The sequence below is a fragment of the Mytilus edulis genome, chromosome 12 (genome assembly GCF_963676685.1).
Source record: "Mytilus edulis chromosome 12, xbMytEdul2.2, whole genome shotgun sequence".
NCBI lineage: Eukaryota > Metazoa > Mollusca > Bivalvia > Mytilida > Mytilidae > Mytilus > Mytilus edulis.
In genome coordinates, this window is record NC_092355.1 from 6,929,995 (window position 1) to 6,955,196 (window position 25,202).

Sequence of the window (25,202 nt, forward strand, 5' to 3'; positions counted from 1 at the left end):
GATCAGTTTAAGTTGTAACTTCTAACAAACTGCTGATCAGTTTAAGTTGTAACTTCTAACAAACTGCTGATCAGTTTAAGTTGTAACTACTAACAAACTGCCGATCAGCGTGCAGTTTAAGTTGTAACTTCTAACAAACTGCTGATCAGTTTAAGTTGTAACTACTAACAAACTGCCGATCAGCGTGCAGTTTAAGTTGTAACTTCTAACAAACTGCTGATCAGTTTAAGTTGTAACTACTAACAAACTGCTGATCAGCGTGCAGTTTAAGTTGTAACTACTAACAAACTGCCGATCCGCGTGCAGTTTAAGTTGTAACTTCTAACAAACTGCTGATCAGTTTAAGTTGTAACTACTAACAAACTGCTGATCAGCATGCAGTTTAAGTTGTAACTTCTAACAAACTGCTGATCAGTTTAAGTTGCAACTACTAACAAACTGCCGATCCGCGTGCAGTTTAAGTTGTAACTTCTAACAAACTGCTGATCAGTTTAAGTTGCAACTACTAACAAACTGCCGATCCGCGTGCAGTTTAAGTTGTAACTTCTAACAAACTGCTGATCAGTTTAAGTTGTAACTACTAACAAACTGCCGATCAGCGTGCAGTTTAAGTTGTAACTTCTAACAAACTGCTGATCAGTTTAAGTTGTAACTTCTAACAAACTGCTGATCAGTTTAAGTTGTAACTTCTAACAAACTGCTGATCAGTTTAAGTTGTAACTACTAACAAACTGCCGATCAGCGTGCAGTTAAAGTTGTAACTTCTAACAAACTGCTGATCAGTTTAAGTTGTAACTACTAACAAACTGCCGATCAGCGTGCAGTTTAAGTTGTAACTTCTAACAAACTGCTGATCAGTTTAAGTTGTAACTTCTAACAAACTGCTGATCAGTTTAAGTTGTAACTTCTAACAAACTGCTGATCAGTTTAAGTTGTAACTTCTAACAAACTGCTGATCAGTTTAAGTTGTAACTTCTAACAAACTGCTGATCAGTTTAAGTTGTAACTACTAACAAACTGCTGATCAGCGTGCAGTTTAAGTTGTAACTTCTAACAAACTGCTGATCAGTTTAAGTTGTAACTTCTAACAAACTGCTGATCAGTTTAAGTTGTAACTACTAACAAACTGCTGATCAGCGTGCAGTTTAAGTTGTAACTTCTAACAAACTGCTGATCAGTTTAAGTTGTAACTACTAACAAACTGCTGATCAGTTTAAGTTGTAACTACTAACAAACTGCTGATCAGCGTGCAGTTTAAGTTGTAACTTCTAACAAACTGCTGATCAGTTTAAGTTGTAACTACTTACAAACTGCCAATCCGCGTGCAGTTTAAGTTGTAACTTCTAACAAACTGCTGATCAGTTTAAGTTGTAACTTCTAACAAACTGCTGATCAGTTTAAGTTGTAACTTCTAACAAACTGCTGATCAGTTTAAGTTGTAACTTCTAACAAACTGCTGATCAGTTTAAGTTGTAACTTCTAACAAACTGCTGATCAGTTTAAGTTGTAACTACTAACAAACTGCCGATCAGCGTGCAGTTTAAGTTGTAACTTCTAACAAACTGCTGATCAGTTTAAGTTGTAACTACTAACAAACTGCCGATCAGCGTGCAGTTTAAGTTGTAACTTCTAACAAACTGCTGATCAGTTTAAGTTGTAACTACTAACAAACTGCCGATCCGCGTGCAGTTTAAGTTGTAACGTCTAACAAACTGCTGATCAGTTTAAGTTGTAACTACTAACAAACTGCTGATCAGCGTGCAGTTTAAGTTGTAACTACTTACAAACTGCCGATCCGCGTGCAGTTTAAGTTGTAACTTCTAACAAACTGCTGATCAGTTTAAGTTGTAACTACTAACAAACTGCTGATCAGCATGCAGTTTAAGTTGTAACTTCTAACAAACTGCTGATCAGTTTAAGTTGCAACTACTAACAAACTGCCGATCCGCGTGCAGTTTAAGTTGTAACTTCTAACAAACTGCTGATCAGTTTAAGTTGCAACTACTAACAAACTGCCGATCCGCGTGCAGTTTAAGTTGTAACTTCTAACAAACTGCTGATCAGTTTAAGTTGTAACTACTAACAAACTGCCGATCAGCGTGCAGTTTAAGTTGTAACTTCTAACAAACTGCTGATCAGTTTAAGTTGTAACTTCTAACAAACTGCTGATCAGTTTAAGTTGTAACTTCTAACAAACTGCTGATCAGTTTAAGTTGTAACTACTAACAAACTGCCGATCAGCGTGCAGTTTAAGTTGTAACTTCTAACAAACTGCTGATCAGTTTAAGTTGTAACTACTAACAAACTGCCGATCAGCGTGCAGTTTAAGTTGTAACTTCTAACAAACTGCTGATCAGTTTAAGTTGTAACTACTAACAAACTGCCGATCAGCGTGCAGTTTAAGTTGTAACTTCTAACAAACTGCTGATCAGTTTAAGTTGTAACTACTAACAAACTGCCGATCCGTGTGCAGTTTAAGTTGTAACTTCTAACAAACTGCTGATCAGTTTAAGTTGTAACTACTAACAAACTGCTGATCAGCGTGCAGTTTAAGTTGTAACTACTAACAAACTGCCGATCCGCGTGCAGTTTAAGTTGTAACTTCTAACAAACTGCTGATCAGTTTAAGTTGTAACTACTAACAAACTGCTGATCAGCGTGCAGTTTAAGTTGTAACTTCTAACAAACTGCTGATCAGCGTGCAGTTTAAGTTGTAACTACTAACAAACTGCCGATCCGCGTGCAGTTTAAGTTGTAACTTCTAACAAACTGCTGATCAGTTTAAGTTGCAACTACTAACAAACTGCCGATCCGCGTGCAGTTTAAGTTGTAACTTCTAACAAACTGCTGATCAGTTTAAGTTGTAACTACTAACAAACTGCCGATCAGCGTGCAGTTTAAGTTGTAACTTCTAACAAACTGCTGATCAGTTTAAGTTGTAACTTCTAACAAACTGCTGATCAGTTTAAGTTGTAACTTCTAACAAACTGCTGATCAGTTTAAGTTGTAACTACTAACAAACTGCCGATCAGCGTGCAGTTTAAGTTGTAACTTCTAACAAACTGCTGATCAGTTTAAGTTGTAACTTCTAACAAACTGCTGATCAGTTTAAGTTGTAACTACTAACAAACTGCTGATCAGCGTGCAGTTTAAGTTGTAACTTCTAACAAACTGCTGATCAGTTTAAGTTGTAACTACTAACAAACTGCCGATCCGCATGCAGTTTAAGTTGTAACTTCTAACAAACTGCTGATCAGTTTAAGTTGTAACTTCTAACAAACTGCTGATCAGTTTAAGTTGTAACTTCTAACAAACTGCTGATCAGTTTAAGTTGTAACTTCTAACAAACTGCTGATCAGTTTAAGTTGTAACTACTAACAAACTGCTGATCAGCGTGCAGTTTAAGTTGTGTCATGTGTACTATTGTTTTTCTGTTTGTCTTTTTCATTTTTAGCCATGGCGTTGTCAGTTTGTTTTAAATTTATGAGTTTGACTGTCCCTTTGGTATCTTTCGTCCCTCTTTTAAGAAGTTTCGATGGTTCATTTGTATTCAGGAAGAAGGAAAAACGTTAAAGTCATGAATATTTGATATGGTTTGTATAATATGATACCCATCCAATATACATATGATTCCTAGTTTGTCTGTCTCGTGGGGCTTCAAAACTTCTACAATATAATTGCATATTGTTTGGTTGTTCATCATGTTCATGAGGCATCAGTGTTACATTGTAATTTGTACAGTTGTATAATAGATTGGTTTGTCTTACATGTAGGTCAGAAAAAGTGGAAAAAAGTGGAAATATACAATATGTACTTATTTTGAGCTTTTGAAAAAAAAGACAATATGATTGGAAAATTAATATACAGTATAGTCTACTGTCTACTAGACAAATTATTAGCACTTTCACATTAAAACATATGATAACATCGTATAAGCATTAAACATTGTAATATAATATTGAAGCACAACATAGTTGTTGATGCCATATCCAATTTATATAAATAAATACACCCATTTTTATCAAAATTCTTGTAACAGTGTAAGTTCAAATAACCATTACAATGAGTTCTTTCTTACAGCAATGTATGTTTATTCTTCTCATTGTATGCTGGTCTTAAGAATAATAATGTATCTATCTGTCTGTAAATAAGTTCTTTATTTCAATAAAAGAGAATCTGTTTCCTAATCTTATAAGGCTGATCTATTGGAGGCTGATTTAAAAGCATTCTTAAATCTGTTAATGGACTCTCAGACATGATATCTTTGTCAAATATTAACAGAGGCCTGATGATGACAGTATGGTCTAAGTAGTTTACTGTTACTAGCCAGTCAACACTGAGGTTGTGAGATTGAACCCAGCCTGTGCGGTAGCACTCACCTCCAATCTTAATTGACTAGGATTTGTCAGTTTTCCTATCTAAGTTTGGTGGTTTTCTCAAGCACTTTCGTTTCCACCACAATATAAAAACAGGCCCAAAAGCAGTGCTTTAAAAGTGGCATTAAATACACAAACAAATCCAATATTAAAATTTTGTAAGTGTAACAATCTTACTGATTAATGGTGCAGACTGTCTTGTACCCATGTGAGAGGTACAACCTAACTATTGGTCCAGACAGTCTCGTACCCCAGTATAAAGTTTATTGAAGTCATAAATGTTGTTCCTCTCACTCCTAAATTTTTTTTAAGAATTGTCTTGTATACAAAAGAGGTCAAATTTATAAATATTTTTCAAAGGTTAAAATAATTACAGGCATATAAAAAAGATCTTGTAACCATTGAACATTTTTCTATGGCAATATTATTCATCAGTAACGTAAATATCCAGCAATGATTTTATGTTTTATCTAGACAGATAAGGACAAAATATAATAATAATCCCAAGATCATAATAAATGGGATAGACATGATAGATGATGGTTATGTCGGTATCATGTTCTTTAAAACAGAAAGTTTATAAGTAATAATGAATTCATTAGTTGATGATCTTGTGTTTAATACCACTTTCAACAGTTTGCTTTTTCGTAATGGTCCCTTTTTTGGTGGAGGGTCTGAAGCTAGATTGCCAGGAGAGAATCACTGACTTTGGGCACAAACCATATAAGAACCTCCCCCTAATATAGTTGTCTGAATTAAGTTTCTTAGGATCACGTTCAATTGTTGTATCTCCATTTCCTAGAGGTTTAAGCTTGTATAATGGAGGACAATGGCTTCCTTGAGAACACACTTATACTAATAATACACCTGACACAGAGCACTTATTCCAGTGTTTGTCGTCAGAATGTATTGGTATTCAGTCAGATTCAGTCAAGTTCCCAGACATCCCTTGTGACTTGTCTTTCATGTATTTAGATGATACCAATCCATTTATTGTCTGGTTCTGTCATGGACATCAAAATCAGTAGAAAAATCACTTATAGACATCCACTGGTGACCTGTTCTAAAAAATGATTTGTTTGACACCTTAATCTTGATATATTGTTGAATGGGGTGTTTGGAAAAAATGAAATCTTTCCAGTCACTGATATGATATATTTACATTATACAAGTTAAGAATATATATAAGAGAATAGTTTACCTTAACAAATTGTGACATAAATGGAGAGTTGTCTCATTGGCACTCATACCACAATTTCTTATATCTATATAAAGTCTAAAACATACCAGATCCTTAATTTCTATACTGCATGTTTCTTTTTCGGTATAGTACAGAAATTTCAGTACATATATTAGTATTAAACTAGACAGGTACCAACATATTAACTTTATTTCAAAAATATGTGTACATAGAATCAGCTGTTTTGTAAAAAAACAGAGAACAACCAAATATTTTCTAAGGCCAAAAAAGTATGTGTTTCTTGTCCTTTGACACAACATGGGTGGGACTAATAAGTTGGCAAATGTTTTTTTTAGGCAAATACTATTGTCATTAACAATACTGAACTTCTCAACTAAGACTGTCTGGACTAAAATTATCAACCAAAAATAACCCTAAAACATTGTGTTGCTGTACATTTAAGGTGGTACCGAACACTTTCACTAAAATAAATTTGGCTCGTTTAATTTTCATAAAATTTGGTCAAAGTATTTATAAAATTTTTTAAAAATTTGAACCAACCGTTTTGTCAGAAAAAATACACTGATTATATAGCAATTTGACAAACACCAATTTTGATCATTGAGAAGCTTAATATTCCTTGTACAACACAACGTAATTAAAACGTTAAGCTGACTTTACAGAGTTATCTCCCTGTAGTGTTAGGTACCACCTTAATAATGCTTAAAAATTTAGGGTTTGTAAGGGTCAGGCAGGAAACACAACTGTATTTGTTAGGCCTTATGTTTAATTGATCCATTATCTAGATTTAAGTAAACATCCTGATTGCTATAATATATATATCAGAACTCTGTTTCAACTTTGACATTTAGAGAAATTGTCTGTAGTTCTATAGTTCAAAGAAAATGTTTGGTTTGTAGTTAAATAAAGTTGAAACAGATTCCATAATCCGTCCAACAAATCATAGAAGAAATAGAAATACTGATAACCTTAGCTTGGTTCAGACCTTGAATGGTACCAGAAACCATATATTGACTGGTTCCTGTTTTAGATCATTAGGCGCCTGAGTTTGTAGATTACCTTTTTGTTATTTATAACCTTTATGTTGTTTTCTTTTGTTCCGTCATGTTACAATTTGCCTTTCGCCATAATTGTAAGTTGTAACGTATAGTTTTGAAGTGTCGACACTTGAAGCCATTAGGATCAAGGATTGTAATGGTATTCTTAGATTACAGGAAAAAATTGACTTTTTACCTGGAAAGCAGCGTTTCTTCAGATGATGTTTACTCTCCTAATTGCTTTCATTAATAACTACCTGCATGGATAGAAGTCGTAAAAATTCCAGACATTTTATGAAATCGGCGGGATCAATAAAACTGGTTTATGTCACCAAACTTCCTTTGTTTTTAGGTTTTAATGAGTCTACTAAACTCTGACGATCTTCAGGACAACATTTTATTGACACATTATGTATTTACTGGATTTCGAAAATCTTTAGGCATAGTAATTTTGAATAATTTCAAACGTGATCAACATTGATACTTATATCCTCAGCCAAAATGGTTTAAGAGGTTTGGATGAACCTCTCGCTGAAAACTAAAAATACGATCAAAATTGCCATTCAGATTAAAGTTTGATAATGAAAGTCATTGTTATGACTCCAAAATATCTGTGTACCCAGAGAATTGGGCCTATTACAGGTTTTCCTTTTTAATTATACGTAATCGAAAAAGTGGTTAAAAAATAGTCTTAATGAGGCCATTTACCCATGACTGCCTGTCTACGATTGACTTCACTGATATTTTAAATAGGTTTTTTATGTAAAAAGATTCAGTTTGCTTGCAGGATAAGTCGATCAATCGAATTATTTCAAATTTTCTCCATCTTGAGAATCATTAAAACTGGACACTGTGTGTAGTCTCTCCTCCTTTATTGAGAAGAAAACATGATAAGTTGACCTTCAGATGTGGAAATGGTTTCTATGTTGTTGGTTTATTGTCTAAATAGCTTACATCTCAAATTTTATATTCTCATATAGATTCAGATTACATTTTAAACTTATACGATGGATGTTCCAATACATTGGAACTTAGGACACTTTGCACGTTTTTCCTCTTTTATTGAGAAGAGAACTAAATGTTGACCTTCAGATGTGGAAATGGTTGTTGGCTTACTGTCTAATTAAATTACATCTCAAATCTTATATTCTCATACAGAACCAGATTACATTTTAAAATTATATGATGTCCCAATCCTAATGTCTTTTTCATACATTTCTGTGAGAGTTGATACAAAGTTCAATCTTATTACTTTGTCATGGTTGTCACGGAAATCTCCTGTTGGGTAAAAACAATAGAACAATTGAATTTTCTTGTATTACAATGTTAGTCCTCGCTCACAGTTTTAAATTGATGCAATTGAATGTGACATTGGTTGCTGAGTCGAACAAAAAAACAGATGTTCAAGGCTTGGCGTGTTCAGTCATTGTTTTTTCTTTTATAATTTTAGATGTAGTTAGTGTAGAGCTCTGTCTAGAATTGAAATTTTCGTGATTTTTTGCTATTACTTAAAAAATCTTATTTGGACGAGACTAAAATGCTGTGTGAATAGATAGATAAATATTGAAGTCAAAAGGGGATAACTATTATAGTAGTAGAATCTGTTTCTCTAAATGATTCAATGAAACATGCTGGACCTTGCAGGTGGCCTAATAAGCTGTTTTCTGATCTTAGGGTTGTTGCACGTCTCTTTGACATATTTCATGCTTTGATTTCTAATGTTATGGTGAAATTGATGATTTTATAATCTTCTGAAATTATTTGGCGAGAAATCATGTTATGTGGTTTGTCAAAACTCATCAGACTATAGCCAGAGTTTAAAAGCATACAGAATTCGAGTAATATATTTGTATTTTTATGCCCCACCTACGATAGTAGAGGGGCATTATGTTTTCTGGTCTGTGGCTCCGTTCGTTCGTTCGTCCGTCCGTCCGTCTGTGCGTCCGTCTGTCCGTTCAGGTTAAAGTTTTTGGTCAAGGTAGTTTTTGATGAAGCTGAAGTCCAATCAACTTGAAACTTAGTACACTTGTTGCTTATGATATGATCTTTCTAATTTTAAAGCCAAATTAGACTTTTGACCCCAATTTCACGGTCCACTGAACATAGAAAATGAAAGTTGGAGTTTTAGGTTAAAGTTTTTGATGAAGCTGAAGTCCAATCAACTTGAAACTTAATACGCTTGTTGCTTATGATATGATCTTTATAATTTTAAAGCCAAAATTAGACTTTTGACCCCAATTTCACGGTCCACTGAACATAGAAAATGAAAGTGGGAATTTCAGGTTAAAGTTTTTGGTCAAGGTAGTTTTTGATAAAATTGAAGTCCAATCAACTTGAAACTTAGTACATATGTTCCCTATAGTATAATCTTTCTTATTTTAATGCCAAATTAGATTATTACCCAATTTCACGGTCCATGGAACATCGAAAAGGATAGTGTGAGTGGGGCATCCGTGTAATTTGGACACATTCTTGTTATTATTTCTCATTGAACTAGACATAGTAGGTTCTCTACGTTAGTAGTACAACTCTGATTTGGTTGTGGTTTTATAAAATAGATGGTTGATTCTGATTAATAAATTGTTTTAAAAAATCTTCTCGATCCACAAGGTGAAATGTTTTGATAAAAACTTTTGGGAATTGATCAAATTGAACCATTCAGAGCTTAAAATGTCAGGAGTTATCTTCTCTTTAGCAATTAAGGAATTTAATTTCCAGGTGAACAATTAAGGCTTTTTGATACCTATAGTTCTCCTGAAGCTTTAGAATTATGCCAGACTGTATCATCTTCTGGGATTCAGATCAGATAATACACAAGTAAAGAATAGACTTAAACAAGCACCTGCTGAGCTATTATGATCAATGACTTAATAGTACAAGGTAATTTAGTTAAGTGTTGAAAAATGTATAAGGCTATAATGATAATAATGACTGCTTTTGTTTCCCCATTCACACAGATATTGTATATGTTCTTTGGAAAATAATAAAAAATGAGGTAATATTTCAAATAAAACAATTTCTGCATAATGAAAGTGGTGATACTGCTCCCCATGGACGAGACCAAGATAAATTGTTATCAGAATTAATGATGGAATATTTGTTGTAAAGACAAATTATTATATCCATACTTCCATAACCAGAAACTGATGTGATTAAATGGCAAATTGTCTAATGACCCTTCCACTGACCATTGGTGTTATTTATGAAGAATGATTCGGTGCGTTAGTCGTACTGTAGATGCGAAGTAGCCGACTCTTAAGAACGGAAGTTATAGCCAACAATCTATTGTCTGAGGCTGTAAAATCAATATTTAATAAACTGATAATGTGAAAAGTGTAATTATTTAGTGTCCTTGTTTGATAGAGGGAAACATGATAAATCATTCCTGACTACCAAGATAAGGGTGTCTCAAGAGAGGTCCCAAATGATCTGATTTATGGTGAACAATTCTGTAACCTCAGATGGATTACTTAGACTGTAAAAAAAGAATGATACCAAAAAAAATCTTAAGTAAATTGGAAATGTTGATATTAAGTGTTGGTTTGGGTAAAACAATTGCTCTTAATTGTAAATGAAATCCAAATTAGGTCAGAAGTTATGAAAATGGTAAAGAAAAAAACTATAAGCACCAAAATAAGAATTAATTGCTTAATTTTAGGAACGTTTTGGTGAAATTAACATAAAATTCAAGCATTAAATGCCAATTCACTCACTTGTAGGGAACATTTTGATTAAACATATTAAATGACCATTGAACACACTCAAACACTGCACTAACTTTTGGAAACTTTAGAATTGTAAGTAATTGGGGGGGAATGTTCTCTATTATTTGATAATTTTTGTGAGACAAACTCTGTAGAACCTGCTTTCATAAACTAAACGGATTCACCATTTCATTTTGCAGACTTTTGAAAAAAATTTTTTTTACGTAACTTACAAATTGTGCCTTTTCCTTTTTGGCAATGTATCTTTTGCTGTACAACTCCTGATGAAATTGAGATTATTAAATGTGATTATTAAAAGTTAATTCAGTAAATTTATCAGAAAGATTAAATAATTTAAATGTGTAATTGTATTTGACCTGTAATTCTTGTTTTCATTAACTTAAAGCAACCTTGTAATGAAAGAGAAGCTGTAGGCGAAGTTTTGTGTCAACCAGTAAATGTAAATGGACTTTTAACGGCTGTTTTAGGATGAAATGATTTTATATTACATTTAATTACCAATTATCTATACAATTTGGTGGATTATCACATGTAAATGAACTAATAAAAACAAAAATTATGTCATTTTTTTATAAACAGCCAGTGTAATCAGTATTTTATTTGAACAGCAGCAATGCAGTCTGGGTAATCTTGTCATGTGACATTTTGTTATGTCATGTAGCTTTCTTATCTTCTTTGAGAAGATTTATAATGGCAGTAGACTGGATGATTCAGTCAGCAATTATGATTTCAATCAGTAGACTGGGAACCAGTATTGCTAGATATTTCAAGTCACATCTTTTGAATTAATAAAAGATAGAATTGATGGCATTTTAAATTACGTAATTTTCTGATCATATTAGATATTACTTAAATTGATCGAAATTTTAATCTTTCTATATAGTTAAGCATTGAAGCAGAGTGACGCAACAAAGGTCCCTAAGGAAATGCATTAGATTGACCTTGTTAATGCTGTCTCATGATCGAAGGAAGGCAGTTTTTGCCAATTAATTAAATATATTCAGTTCTGATCATAAATTCTTTACATGAGGAAAACTCTGTTGAACAATGGTGCATTAGGATTAGGAAATTCGGTCAATTAACAGGTTGCAATTTTGTAAATATAGACAATGCAATTTCTCATGGGATCTTCTTTAATATGGTTGAAACTGACTCTTTTACTGTTAAGTTTCATAAAAATAATATCCTTGAATGGACATTTCACAATTGCACTACTATTTTATTATCTGACTGTGACCTCCTTTTCAAGGTTCATTGTTCAACATTAAATATTTGTGGTTCCAGTCATCTCTCCATATTATTTTAAAGCTATACCTGGTCACCTATATATTGTCTTTTGGATTGATTGAAATATCCTCATTTTGAACATATCGTACTAATTTTGATCATATCGTACTGATTTTTATCATATCGTACTGATTTTGATCATATCGTACTGATTTTGATCATATCGTACTGATTTTGACCATATCGTACTGATTTTGATCATATCGTACTGATTTTGACCATATCATACTGATTTTGACCATTATCTTATTGATTTTGACCATATCATACTGATTTTGACCATATCATACTGATTCTGACCATATCATACTGATTTTGACCATATCATACTGATTTTGACCATATCATAATGATTTTGACCATATCGTACTGATTTTGATCATATCGTACTGATTTTGATCATATCGTACTGATTTTGATCATATCGTACTGATTTTGACCATATCGTACTGATTTTGATCATATCGTACTGATTTTGACCATTATCATATTGATTTTGACCATATCATACTGATTTTGACCATATCATACTGATTTTGACCATATCATACTGATTTTGACCATTATCATATTGATTTTGACCATATCATACTGATTTTGACCATATCATACTGATTTTGACCATATCATAATGATTTTGACCATATGATTTTCATACCTCACCCCGAAATCCTGATATTGGGCTCTGAAAACAAAACATCTATAGGAAAAAAGTTGTTGGTAAACAATTTAAAGGTATATCTGTTCATTTATTACATATTTACAGTTGATGGTTATACCATAATGGCTTCATCCCCTTTTAATCATAAAAAACCTCATCTACACCTTTTAATTGACACTTAACTACAATTGTATTCTGTCTGGACATTATGAATTGACCAGATAAGTAATGCATTTCAAACTATTGTCTAGCTTTTTTATCAGACTTCTGCGACAGTCGCGTAATACATTTCAAACTATTGTTCAGCTTTTTCATTAGACTTCTGTGACGGTCGCGTGTCTATTCGTTATACATTTGTATCATTATGAAAAAAGAAGAATGGCTGTATCCTGTTTCTTCATTTATGGCGAGTCTTCAGAGACAAATTAATTGGTAGAAAATTGTAGTAATTCTCTATCAATGTTTTGATCTCCCTGACAAGCGAAGGGATTAAACACTGTCAATAATCATTACAATTGTCGCTACCGATTCTCATTTAGATATTATGTTTGTAAATGTTTATCTTAGATATTAGTCAAGGATTCTACCATGCTGATTAAAACTTAGAGAAAAAGCTATTCTGTACTAAATGACTTCACCATGCAGTCAGTCAAATAAAAAATATATTTATTGGATTGGTTTAAAGGAATTAAAGGTTTAATTAAACCAAGAGTCAGGCTTCTTCTGCATGATTGTAAAGTCATGAGTCGATAGACATTGGATACAAGGATATGAATGTAGATGTAATAATGAGTGCCAATGAGACAATTCTCTATTCAAGTCACAATTCACAAAAGTTAACTATTATACGTCAAGGTTCGGTCTTTAACAGAGAGCAATGCTTCTAGCAGAAGATTCCAAGCTAAGGTCGGAATTCCGAGCTTTGAGCTTGGAGTTCCAACCTACATAATTAGGAGAATTGTACTTAGTCTTTTTGTAGCTTGGAAAATGTTCGGAAATTTGTTACTGTGACTTTGTCAATTTATGGTTCGGAAAAAGCTTGGAGCTTTTGACTTTGCCATTTTTATAGGTCGGAGATAGTTCAGAATTTTGTACTTTGTCATTTTTATACGTCGGAGATTGTCCGGAGTTTTGGACTTGACTTTTTTATAGGTCACACCGAACAGCACAGTAATGTAGCCCACGAGGATTTATATAAAAATAAGAAGATGTAGTATAATTGCCATACATGAGACAGCTCTCTACCAAAGACCAAATGACATAGAAATTGATAACTAATGGTCACTGTACGGCCTTCAACAGTGAGCAAACCCATACCCTGTATTATATATTCCGCTATATAATGCCTTGAATTGACAAATGTAAAACAATGTAAACAAAAACAAACTGCCTGATTTATGTAAATAAACCTCAATGAAAGAAAAACAAAGTGTAGAAATAGAATATACAATGGCTTATATAAACATTATGTTTTCTAATTTCAGCCCCCATGATGGCGGTGGGGACAGAGCAGGAGGGGGAAGGAAAACTCCAAAGGTAAGTCTGGAAACAGGTAAAAAGACATTTTGACAGAGTTCTAGAAAAGTGGTGGTCCGAAAGGTTTTGACCACCAAAATTATAGTGACAATAGTGAAGACCAGCAGATTTCTTCAAGGACCACCAAAAAAAACCATTACAAATTTACTCTGTTTTGAGTATACCTAATAAAAGTTGTCATATCTCATTACCTTGATTTAATTGTTGCAGTTTTACGAGCCCGATATGGATTTTGAATTTTAGTAGTAACTGTAACTTAAAATAAGTAAGAACATGTGCAGGTGGTGCAATGAGGCAAATCTCAACCAGAGACCAAATGAGTAGCCCCACAGGACGCAATTACGACTGGACACAATTACGAACGATTTCCAATGTTTGCCCTCTGATATCATATTTATTTATATTTATCAATAAATATTTTTAGAAATAAAAAACCTATTAAAATTCTCTTGTTTTCGTGATAATAAAATTTATGTGCACTTGGTAAATGTTGATGACGATGACAAAATAATTCTGAAAATATTATAAGAACGGCAATCTGGCCTGCAAGTTATATAAAAAAAAACATAAAGGTAAGTGCATATGGCCTTCTTTTGTCAATATATAGAAAGAAAAATATCTCCTGATTCTGTTCATGTGCGTAATGCCTTTTATCTTGCCCAAATAACCCCACAATTGACGTTTTTTAGACTCTTGTGACCCTATTTATGGTCAAAAGAAAATATGTTAATTTTATCAATAATTCCAGAGAACTCAGAAAGAAATGTTGACCTATATATTTTTTTTTATAGATGAATGATAAGTACACAACCAAAATGGATAAACTTGAATTCAGTGCTCCTTTAAAGGAGGAACTTACACAAAAACAAAAAAAATCAGAAATCTTTCCTTTACACATGACCGACATTTCGTCTGCAACCACTGCTGAAGTAATTGAAGTAAAAAACAAAGTTGTGCATCTTATTTTCCTATGAAAGTGTGTTTGAGATAAAGATTAATGTATGCGTTATCAATCTAGACTGTTGTCATTGATTTCTTCTGCAAGATATATCAATATAGCGCTGTTCGGAATTGCGTCCATATGTGGCTCTCTCGACCCGTAAAACGAGGTCACGCAAATCTTACTAAAGTATCCTAACGTGAATAAAATTTTATGTGGGATATAATGCAAAATGGAAAGCCTTCATACATCTTAAATTCTATGGTATAAACAATTCAAGAAAAGTAGTCTACATAAAAAAATATTAATCACAGTTCAAAAATCGTTCGTAATTGTGTCCGGTGAGGCTAGAAGTTTACACTGAGTATGGTTTTGACAGGTTTTGTTGTACATGAAAGTACTGTACATTTGAACTGAAAATTCTTAAACAATGCCAAACATAATCAGTTATGAGGCTCTGAATGGGGTTTTACATAATGAAGAATGATAGGCAAATAGTGCAGAATAAAAGGTAAAACATATAAACAATAGACTATAATGGGGTACTGAAAATTACACAATAAAAATTAAGGGTAAAAATAGATAAAGAATTGAGAAAACTGGTCTAAAAAATTTAAAAGTAAAGAAAATTGGTCAAGAAAATTAAAGAATAAAGAAATGAAGGACACCCTTTGTAGACCCTCAATTATGTAAATGCTGGTATAAATACATTTTGTAAATGTGATTTTGTCCAAAATCAGCAGACTTCAGTGGGTTTAATGTGTCAGTCGAGAACAAAATTAAGGAGAAATTTTAACACATTTGGAAAGGTTATACCAGCATAAAACTTCTCACTTTCTGGGATCAAGGAATATAAAAGTGCATAGAGTTAGATACTGTCAAATTAAATCTGATCGAATGACACAATCACATATCTAAGGAAACTTAAATTACAGAGGCAGAATTAAATGATTTTATTACACTTTGTGGAGCAACAGAGAGAGAAAAAAAGATAGTATTACGTAATTCTCAGAACATTGTGCCAAGTAGTTGATTGAGAGTATTGATTTTCATTGTCCAAGGCTTAAAGTAAGGATGATGCAACATAAAAACAGAATTATTATAGCTAACACAATGTGTAAAGATATTTAATTTAACAATTGGCTTTTAAATTAAAGAATTGTAAATACCATAGCATTATTTAGATAGAATATAGTACATATGATTATTTTATTAACTGCCTTGGTATATAAACAAAAATAAAAAAAATGTGGTAAGATTGCCAATGAGACAACTGACCACCAGAGACCAGATCATGTAGGTGTTTTCTTTAGGAAATGTGGGAGCATCAAATACAGGAAGTGGTTGGTTGATCTCAAGTATTGTTCAATGAAAGACATTGATATTTATTGTTTGTTTGTCACCGTGGGTTGCTTATTGATGATCATATGACAAGAAATTTTATACAATTGTTAATGAGACAACTCTCCATCAGAGACCAAATGACAAATACTTCATCATGTTCATCTTTAGGAAATGTGAGAGCTTCAAATACAGGAAATCGTTTGTTGATCTCCAGTATTGTCCAATCACAACCTTAAGAATTCATATACTTTAGAAACATTAATTTTCTTGGGATTAAAATTTTGTGGTTTGTCTCTATATAAGATTTCATGAGGATTTGAATTCGTGATTTCCATTATTTGGAAGTGATATTATATTTAGGTTCAGTTTTTGAGGGGGTTTTAATTTCGTGGATATATTCTTTCCACGAAATAAACGAAATTAAATCCTGCACGAAAATTTCTGCTTTTACAGTACCGGTATATTGTTTTTTTGTCATTGTGACCACTTGCTTATGCATGATCTTATGACATTATATTCAATTCAGGAATTTGATATGATTACCAATAAGACAACTATCTACTGAAGTTTAAAGATGATAATGTAAAGAACTACATGTCTCTCTACAGACTTCAGCAATAAATATAACTAATATGTAAGCTTTATTAGGCTCGAAACAATGCAAAACATTAGAAACCGAAAAGCCTGATTTACACTTATGTAATCAATAAACATTTAAAACTGTACAAAAACAACCTGTGGATTACAGGCTCCTAGCTTTTAACAGACACATAAATAATACATTATTCTAAATTTTTTACATTATGTTTTGTTTGGGATATTTAAACATTCATCAATCAATCAAATATTAATGTTATTCTTTTTTATTGTAGACTTTTGCATTTGATCACTGTTTCTGGTCTATTGATGAAAGCAATCCAAAATTTGCAGGTAAGTTCACTGTGTGGTACCTGAAGCTGGTAGATTCAAAACTAGGAAAAAGGTGAGGAATTGCATGAATTGGTATCTGTACCTTTAGAATATAGGTTTGAAGAGACTTAGAGTGGTTAAAATGATAGACAGTAAGGAACCAGTGAGTGTCTGGAAAGATCCCCTTCTGCAATTACTAATACTCCTATACAGATGTTTTCCTCCAAAATAAAAATTTGAAATAGCTGATATAAGTCCCTATCTCAAACAAAATTAAGTCAGTCTTAAAGTCAGATAAGGATAGACAAACAGCTATATCCCACTCCTCATAAAAAAAACACCAAAAAACAACAGATGTCTTGCAGATCTAGAATATAATACACATTAAAACTGACAAGCCTTGGTAACATTAAAAAAAATTATGAACTCTGTAAGGAAAAGTGGTCTCTGCTTTTTTATTGACAACTGTCAGTTCAAAATTGATAAGTAAATAATTAAGTCTTATTTGATTAAACACCATGAATATGGAAAGAAGGATATTCAGTTGTGGCTGAACAATTGAACCAGGTTTAAATATAAGAATAAGAACCAGAGACCGAAGATTTTTTCGTATATGGCCTTTATAGTCAGTAATTAAATTCTGATAGCAAACACATGATAAACACAGTAAAGTATGAAATTAAAGTTATTTATAATTTGGCTGACAATTGAGAAATGGCACAGTTTTGGCTTTTTGGTTCAAAAAACATTATTCCTTGATTTAGAGAATGTAAAGAATCAGACTTTCCTAATATTTCACAAAACATCTGTTTGTCTGTCTTCTGAAAATTGCATACAATTCCACAGCTGACATAGGCATTTTACCATTATAACTGTTGAACATTGATAAACAATAATTGTGGAATTTTAATGCAAGGTAAAATGTATATATAAACATTGGAGAAGATACAAAATATAAACTGATAAGAAGATAACACATGGCTAAAGTGCAGATTTTGAAATTTTATCATTTACTTAAAACAAGATTAATATCTACTCCTGTCTTTTTAAAATGATTGACCATTAAAAAAAGAAAATTTGAAAATTAAGGAAATATATCTCCCTCATGCAAAGTTCAAATTTTGAATACGCTTTGGAACTTCAAATCCTTAATGAACTTTTTTCACCAATCCATTACTACATGTGTATATCAAGTATATTTCCATCTCATACATACTCCATTTTTGGCAGGGAACCAGAGTGTTGTGCTGTTTAATTTAAGGATTATAAATGAGATAACTATCCACCCAAGACTTAAACACAAGGATGTAAATAAGTTCAAAATACAGCCTTCAACAATGTTCAAAAAATGCAAACGATAGTCAGCTGTTAAAAAGTTATGGCATGACAAAATAGAGAGCAATTCTAAGAAGAAAACTTACTTATGGATTTGTATGTAAAAATACAATGGCAAAACTGCCTCTTCCGTTTCATATAAAGCAAACCACTACCAATAATGTTTTTTTATCTAGACTTAATTGCTATTTACACTTTACGGCTTAAGGTATTATTGTCAATAGGCAGCGATGTAAAATCTTTATAGAACCTACAGTTCAAGGTTTAGCAGAGAAAACATATTTTATTGTCGACCTTAAGTGTTTTTTTCTTCAATATGGGCTTCATATATTATCTAGTTATAAGTCACGTTTCTACAATTCTTTTGGTGGCCTAAATGTTACACAACTAATTATAGGGAGCAACTCAATTTAATAAACTCCACCAAATTGATGCCTTGAAAGTCTGAGTAATTGACAGGAAGAAAATTTGCTGTTTAATATTAGCTCACCTTATCATTTTACTGAGGCAATCATCAGAAAGCTACATTGTGGATTTTCTTAATTGATTTTTTTCTATGGAAAATATGAATTTACTACTATTTCAATATTTTATATAATGTTTTAACTCTCAAGTGGTATTGATTGAATTATGCCTTAATGTTTTTTCTTTTTAATTCAATTGTAAGATGCTTACGACTGCCGTATTAAATCTTGTTGTTGATATTTGTAAAAGCTCCCATATTATATCTTGTTGATATTTATAAAAACTCTCGTATTAAATCTTGTTGGTATTGTGGAATATTATAGATTTTACTGGCATCCCTTTAGCAAAAGCTTTCAGTTGATGAATCACTTTATTCTGAGGTTATTTTCTTAATTAAAAGATATGTAAATTTCAGTTTTTATAAATTTCATTTTTTTATAAGATCAATGGCATCTTCTTCACCAAATATAATCCAGGTCTGTTATTCTTCTACTTTAAAAGTAAAAAAAAGTAAAGTTTTCTTTTCTTCTTAAAGACATTGATTCAAATGGAGCTCAGAGTGTATGCTTCGTTTGGTGATTGAAATCTCAAAAAATCACCCATTTTGATATAGCCCTAGATCTGCCCCTGTTGTGGGTCTCATTGAGGTCTAAGCGTGACGCGGGATTGCCGATTTTTTTGTAAGCGTGACACGTGAAAGTCAAATTATTGTGTCGTGAAAACGGGAAATGAGGTCTAGCGGGACCCAGGAAATGACAAAAAAATGATAATTGCATACGTACATAGTGTAAGCGGGAAACGGGAATCTGACAAAACAGTAAGCAGGATCTGGGATCAGAACCCCCCAATGAGACCCCCCCTGTTGGATATGATGTTTTCTCCATAACTTGAAAATTCTTCCTGACCTTGATTTCATCTAACCAGCCCTAGATGGCACCACTACATCGTAAGCGACTGTTGTGATAAACCCCTTTTATAAACAAGTTTGCAACAGATTCTGTGTAAAGGACCCTTGTCACGAAGCTCCATTTTAGGTAAAGGTAATGACAATATTATTACTTTCATAATTTCTGTGAAAAATTTATATAAGGATTTATATATGAATATAAAAAAGATGTGGTATGATTGCCAATTAACAGCTATAGGTCATCCTATGCTTCAACAATGAGCAAAGCCAATACCGCATAGTCGGCTATAAAAGGTCTCGAAATCACAAATGTAAAACAATTCAAACTAGAAAACTAACGGCCTAGATAAATTAATGTTCAAAAAAATACTGAAAAAAATATATAACAAAGCAACACACGACAACCACTTAACTACAGGCTCCTGACTTTGGAAAGACACATACAGACAGAATGTGTGAATTTATGAACTCCACCTGTATAGACAAGATCATGTTATTAATCAGGAAAGTTACAGATAATCTTACAAGTGAAATCGTCACTATAACAATACCCTCTTGAGAAAAAAAGGTTTTGCAAACTTTTAATATCAGAAATATCGACAGAGCTAGAAAGATATTATGTCCCCTTATTTGAAACATTTTCAAAATAATGCACATTTAATATCAGAAATATCGACAGAGCTAGAAAGATATTATGTCCCCTTATTTGAAACATTTTCAAAATAATGCACATTTAATATCAGAAATATCGACAGAGCTAGAAAGATATTATGTCCCCTTATTTGAAACATTTTCAAAATAATGCACATTTAATATCAGAAATATCGACAGAGCTAGAAAGATATTATGTCCCCTTATTTGAAACATTTTCAAAATAATGCACTAATATTAAATTGAATTATTTCCCCTTACTTTTTATGGTTTACTTTTTCTGTAATTGTGAAAAGAAAATATTAAAATATAGGAAACTTGTTGTTAATAACTGAACAGTTGTCAAGACACAACAATCACAAATAAATACAAGTGAAACAGATATTGATTAGAATTATTTATAGTAAACCATATAATAGATAAAAACCATTTATTGTTATCAAGAAAAATAGAAAATGTAATATATTTTTTATGTACAATCTTTACTGTCGAGAATTTCAGACAAATTAAGACAAAATTCAGAATAAAAATAAATTTTAACTCCACCAAAATGTGGATAATATATATAAGACAAATCATGTGTAGGTTAATAGTCTAAAATATCTAATGTGTTCCATTCTAAAGAGTACGGAAAGTTTGAAAATGTGGGTGATGTTACCAGTAGTTTAGGTTAATGACACAATTTTCTCAATTCCCAAATGCCGACTGCTATTTAAAGTGAAGCTAGAAGACTAAAAAAACATTGCACCAGGACAAAGAAGATTTTTAGCATGAGAGAAATAGGTTGAACATCTCTTGAGAATTGGGTATCAGTTTGTATCAACTCAAGTTATTTAAATAATTTAATAATAAACAAGTCTTTCTTTAATTGAGAATGTAATCTGCCCATGTCCTTCATGTCTGTCAAATAAATCTGTCAACATAGGGATGCTTAATTCTGTATGTTCATTTAACATGTTTAATTTGCTGAAAGATGCAATACCAAGAGGAAACTAATCTTAAGAATGTTGGATATAAACAAATATTTGATATTTGGCAAATCTAAAACCAGACATATTTTTGCAATATCAAGGCATGAACAAATAATAATTGTTGCTGTTATATATTTTGATGAGAAAGAAAAATAGGCAGAAAGAATACAGACTGTAATTTCAATACAATTTATCAAGAACTAATGAATTGTGGGTAATGGGTTTTATAAAATGATTAGATATAATATCTCTGACAATAATTGATATTGTTATTGACGTTTGACAACTTTTATTACCAATATATTTTGATTGAAGCTTTTACATTACATTGTCCCATTAATGTATATTATATAAAACAGTGAAATCAAACTGAACTTTCATGGAACCTATAAGTAACACACATTCAGTTCTGTGGAGAAAGTCATTTGATAAAAAGACATGAGGTAAAAAAAAAAAAAAAAAAGACAGTGAAACAGTGAAACAGAAACCCAACAACAAGAAGAAAAATATACAATATTAAGAGGTCATTAGATATTATTAATAACATTAACTACCAATGTGGTCAGAAGTACATTCATGATTGACACTGTTCAATCAGAACCAGCGTTCATAATTAAAACATTCAATTGAAAAATTACTATTCATTTTTCAGAAGATTAAGAATCTTTTTATTCCGTGTAATAACATGGTTTTTAAAACTTGATGACCCTCAAAATACATCTATTATCCTTATGTGTGTGAGTTCCATCCTTTGTTGTTTGTGTGTCTGTATTTCTTGGATGTATCATTTATTGGTGTTTGGTGTTGTGTGTTGAAATGTTGGTCATTTTGGGGGATAGGTTCTTTTTATACCCCCGCTTTAAAAAAGGGGGGGTATACTGTTTTACCTCTGTCTGTCAGTCCGTCCGTCCATCAGTCCGTCAGTCCGTCAGTCCGTCAGTCAGTCCTTCCCACGAAACTTCGTCACATTTTTCTCAGGAACTACACATCCACCCTTTCTGTAATTTGGTATCAACATTTATATATGTCAGCCATACCGTGTGATGCATTTTCAGATTCATCACTTGACAACTTCCTGTTTACCGAACACTTGTATGATTTTACACATGATAGCCAAGTTGAAAATTTTCGTCACATTTTTCTCAGGAACTACAATACAAGGATTTCTGTAATTTGGTTTCAGGATTTATATAAGTCAGCTATACCGTGTGATGCGTTTTCAGATTCATCACTCAACAACTTCCTGTTTACCGAACACTTGTATGATTTTACACATGATAGCCAAGTTGAAAATTTTCGTCACATTTTTCTCAGGAACTACAATACAAGGATTTCTGAAATTTGGTTTCAGGATTAATATAAGTCAGCTATACCGTGTGATACGTTTTCAGATTCATCACTCAACAACTTCCTGTTTACCGAACACTTGTATGATTTTACACATGATAGCCAAGTTGAAAATTTTTGTCACATTTTTCTCAGGAACTACAATACAAGGATTTCTGAAATTTGGTTTCAGGATTTATATAAGTCAGCTATACCGTGTGATGCGTTTTCAGATTCATCACTTGACAACTTCCTGTTTACCGAACACTTGCATATTTTTACACTATTAATATTATCCACTTGCGGCGGGGGTATCATCAGTGAGCAGTAGCTCGCAGTTTCACTTGTTATTACTTTTTATGAAGTTTTGCCCAAATATCTTAAATGATCTTAATTCTCACTGCATTTAGGAGTAAGATCTGACTGGTTACCCTGCCCTTGGTCAAACCAAAGACCAGAAAATTAGTATCTGCTGCTTTATTCGTAATCATACTGCATTTAGGAGTAAGACTGGTTACCCTGCCCTTGGTCAAATCAAAGACCAGAAAAGTAGTAACTGCTGCTTTTTCTCATGAGCATACTGCATTTAGGAGTAAGACTGGTTACCCTGCCCTTGATCAAACCAAAGACCAGAAAATTAGTATCTGGTGCTGTTCTCATGAGCATACTGCATTTAGGAGTAAGACTGGTTACCCTGCCCTTGATCAAACCAAAGACCAGAAAATTAGTATCTGGTGCTGTTCTCATGAGCATACTGCATTTAGGAGTAAGACTGGTTACCCTGCCCTTGGTCAAACCAAAGACCAGAAAAGTAGTAACTGCTGCTTTTTCTCATGAGCATACTGCATTTAGGAGTAAGACTGGTTACCCTGTCCTGGATCAAACCAAAAACCAGAAAATTAGTATCTGGTACTGTTCTCGTAAGCACTCTGCATTTAGAAGTAAGACTTGTTACCCTGCCCTTGTTCAAACCAAAGACCAGAAAATAAGTATCTGGTGCTGTTCTCGTAAGCACACTGCATTTAGGAGTAATAATAAAAGTGGTCACCCTGCAAATCAGAATAATGTTCCTGGGATTGGTGACATGTCTTTCTGCAGTCTGTTACCTGGAGAACTATTATGTAAAAAATTGTGCATGTAGGTCTAGTTCTAGTATATTTCATTAAAATGTTTATTTGCCAGTGGATGTTAAATAGTCATCCAACATCATGTTTTCTAGGAATAATAACATCACATTCATAACACAATTAATAAGAAAATAATTTCAGATACAATTACACTGAACAATGATCAACCAATATACCATCACCCATCACATTACCATGATGCAAAATAACCCTGGGGAGAACTCAGCTTTTTATGTATCAACCCTACATGACTTGTTTCTATACAATTTCTATCATGCAATATGTGCCCTTTACAGACTTACAGAAAACAAAAACTTTGTTGATTGAGATTTAATGTGTCTATGTTTTGTAACTTTATCTAGAATAAAAGGTTATTGTAAGTTTATAGACAAACTTCCTGATTAATAAGACAATCTTTGAAATATAAAACCAAGTAAAAGTTATGTATATATATATAAAACCAATCAGATCTTGTTCATATTGATGTTTATAGATATCTTTGTATTATGAACTAAACTGAGAATAAAAAAAAATCGTCAAAGATATCAGGTTTATGATTTTGAAGGCCAGATGCTCTGTTTAGTCTGTAAAGACCTGTCACAGAAGCTGAAACAAACTTAAGGCCAAATAAATTACAAAGAAGAATAGCATTAAAGAGATGCAGTTGGATGGGGATTATTTCTCTCATCTATCTGGCATACCCTCTATGACACTCTTGTTTTATATGGTACTATGCATTATCAGACAGACTTTGAAAAAGAGGAACTTAGTCTTATTTCATTTCATAAAAGTACATTATTGTTGCCCTAGACTAGTCAAATTTTATTCAAACTACAAAAAAAATGTTTTTGTTTAATATATTTAATATTTGTTTAGACTCATCAGAAAGTTGTTTGAATATTGGTGTTCAGACAAGTAGTTGGAAAAGATTTTAATGCAGACACCTGAATCAACATATCAATAATATTAAAAATTAAAAGAAAAGCAGCATGATTTCAATTTCATGAATTTGTTATGAATTTCTGATTTTCTTTTTCAGGACAAGACCATGTATTTAATGCCCTTGGAAAAGATGTGTTGGAAAGAGCGTTTGAAGGCTACAATGCTTGTATATTTGCCTATGGTCAGACAGGTAAAGATTGTGTTATTTAAGAAATAATTCATGGGGGCTTGAGCGATAGCGAGGGGTAAAATATCAACATAAAGAGATAACCCATGGTAAAATCACTATATATTCAAGCCCCCATGAATTATTTCGATTTTAATAGGACAAATATGGCAATTGTTTTTGATTGAAGCGCTCTAGGTGATTGCATTATTTGCCGTTCCCATAAATAAACTCATTATTAAATTGACGTAAAAGAACGAAGCAAACTGAATAAGTGACATGCTTAAACTATTAAC

General features: G+C 32.5%; 1 protein-coding gene across 1 annotated transcript in view; it reads left to right on the forward strand.

Moving 5' to 3' along the window:
* LOC139499599 (kinesin-like protein KIF13A) overlaps window positions 1-25,202 on the forward strand; it is a 162,224-nt gene that overhangs the window by 31,868 nt on the left and 105,154 nt on the right. Inside the window, exons 3-5 of the mRNA XM_071288351.1 lie at window positions 13,772-13,823; window positions 16,980-17,037; window positions 24,838-24,930. Of these exons, the coding sequence (XP_071144452.1) occupies window positions 13,772-13,823; window positions 16,980-17,037; window positions 24,838-24,930 (203 nt within the window). The remainder of the gene's footprint in view (window positions 1-13,771; window positions 13,824-16,979; window positions 17,038-24,837; window positions 24,931-25,202) is intronic.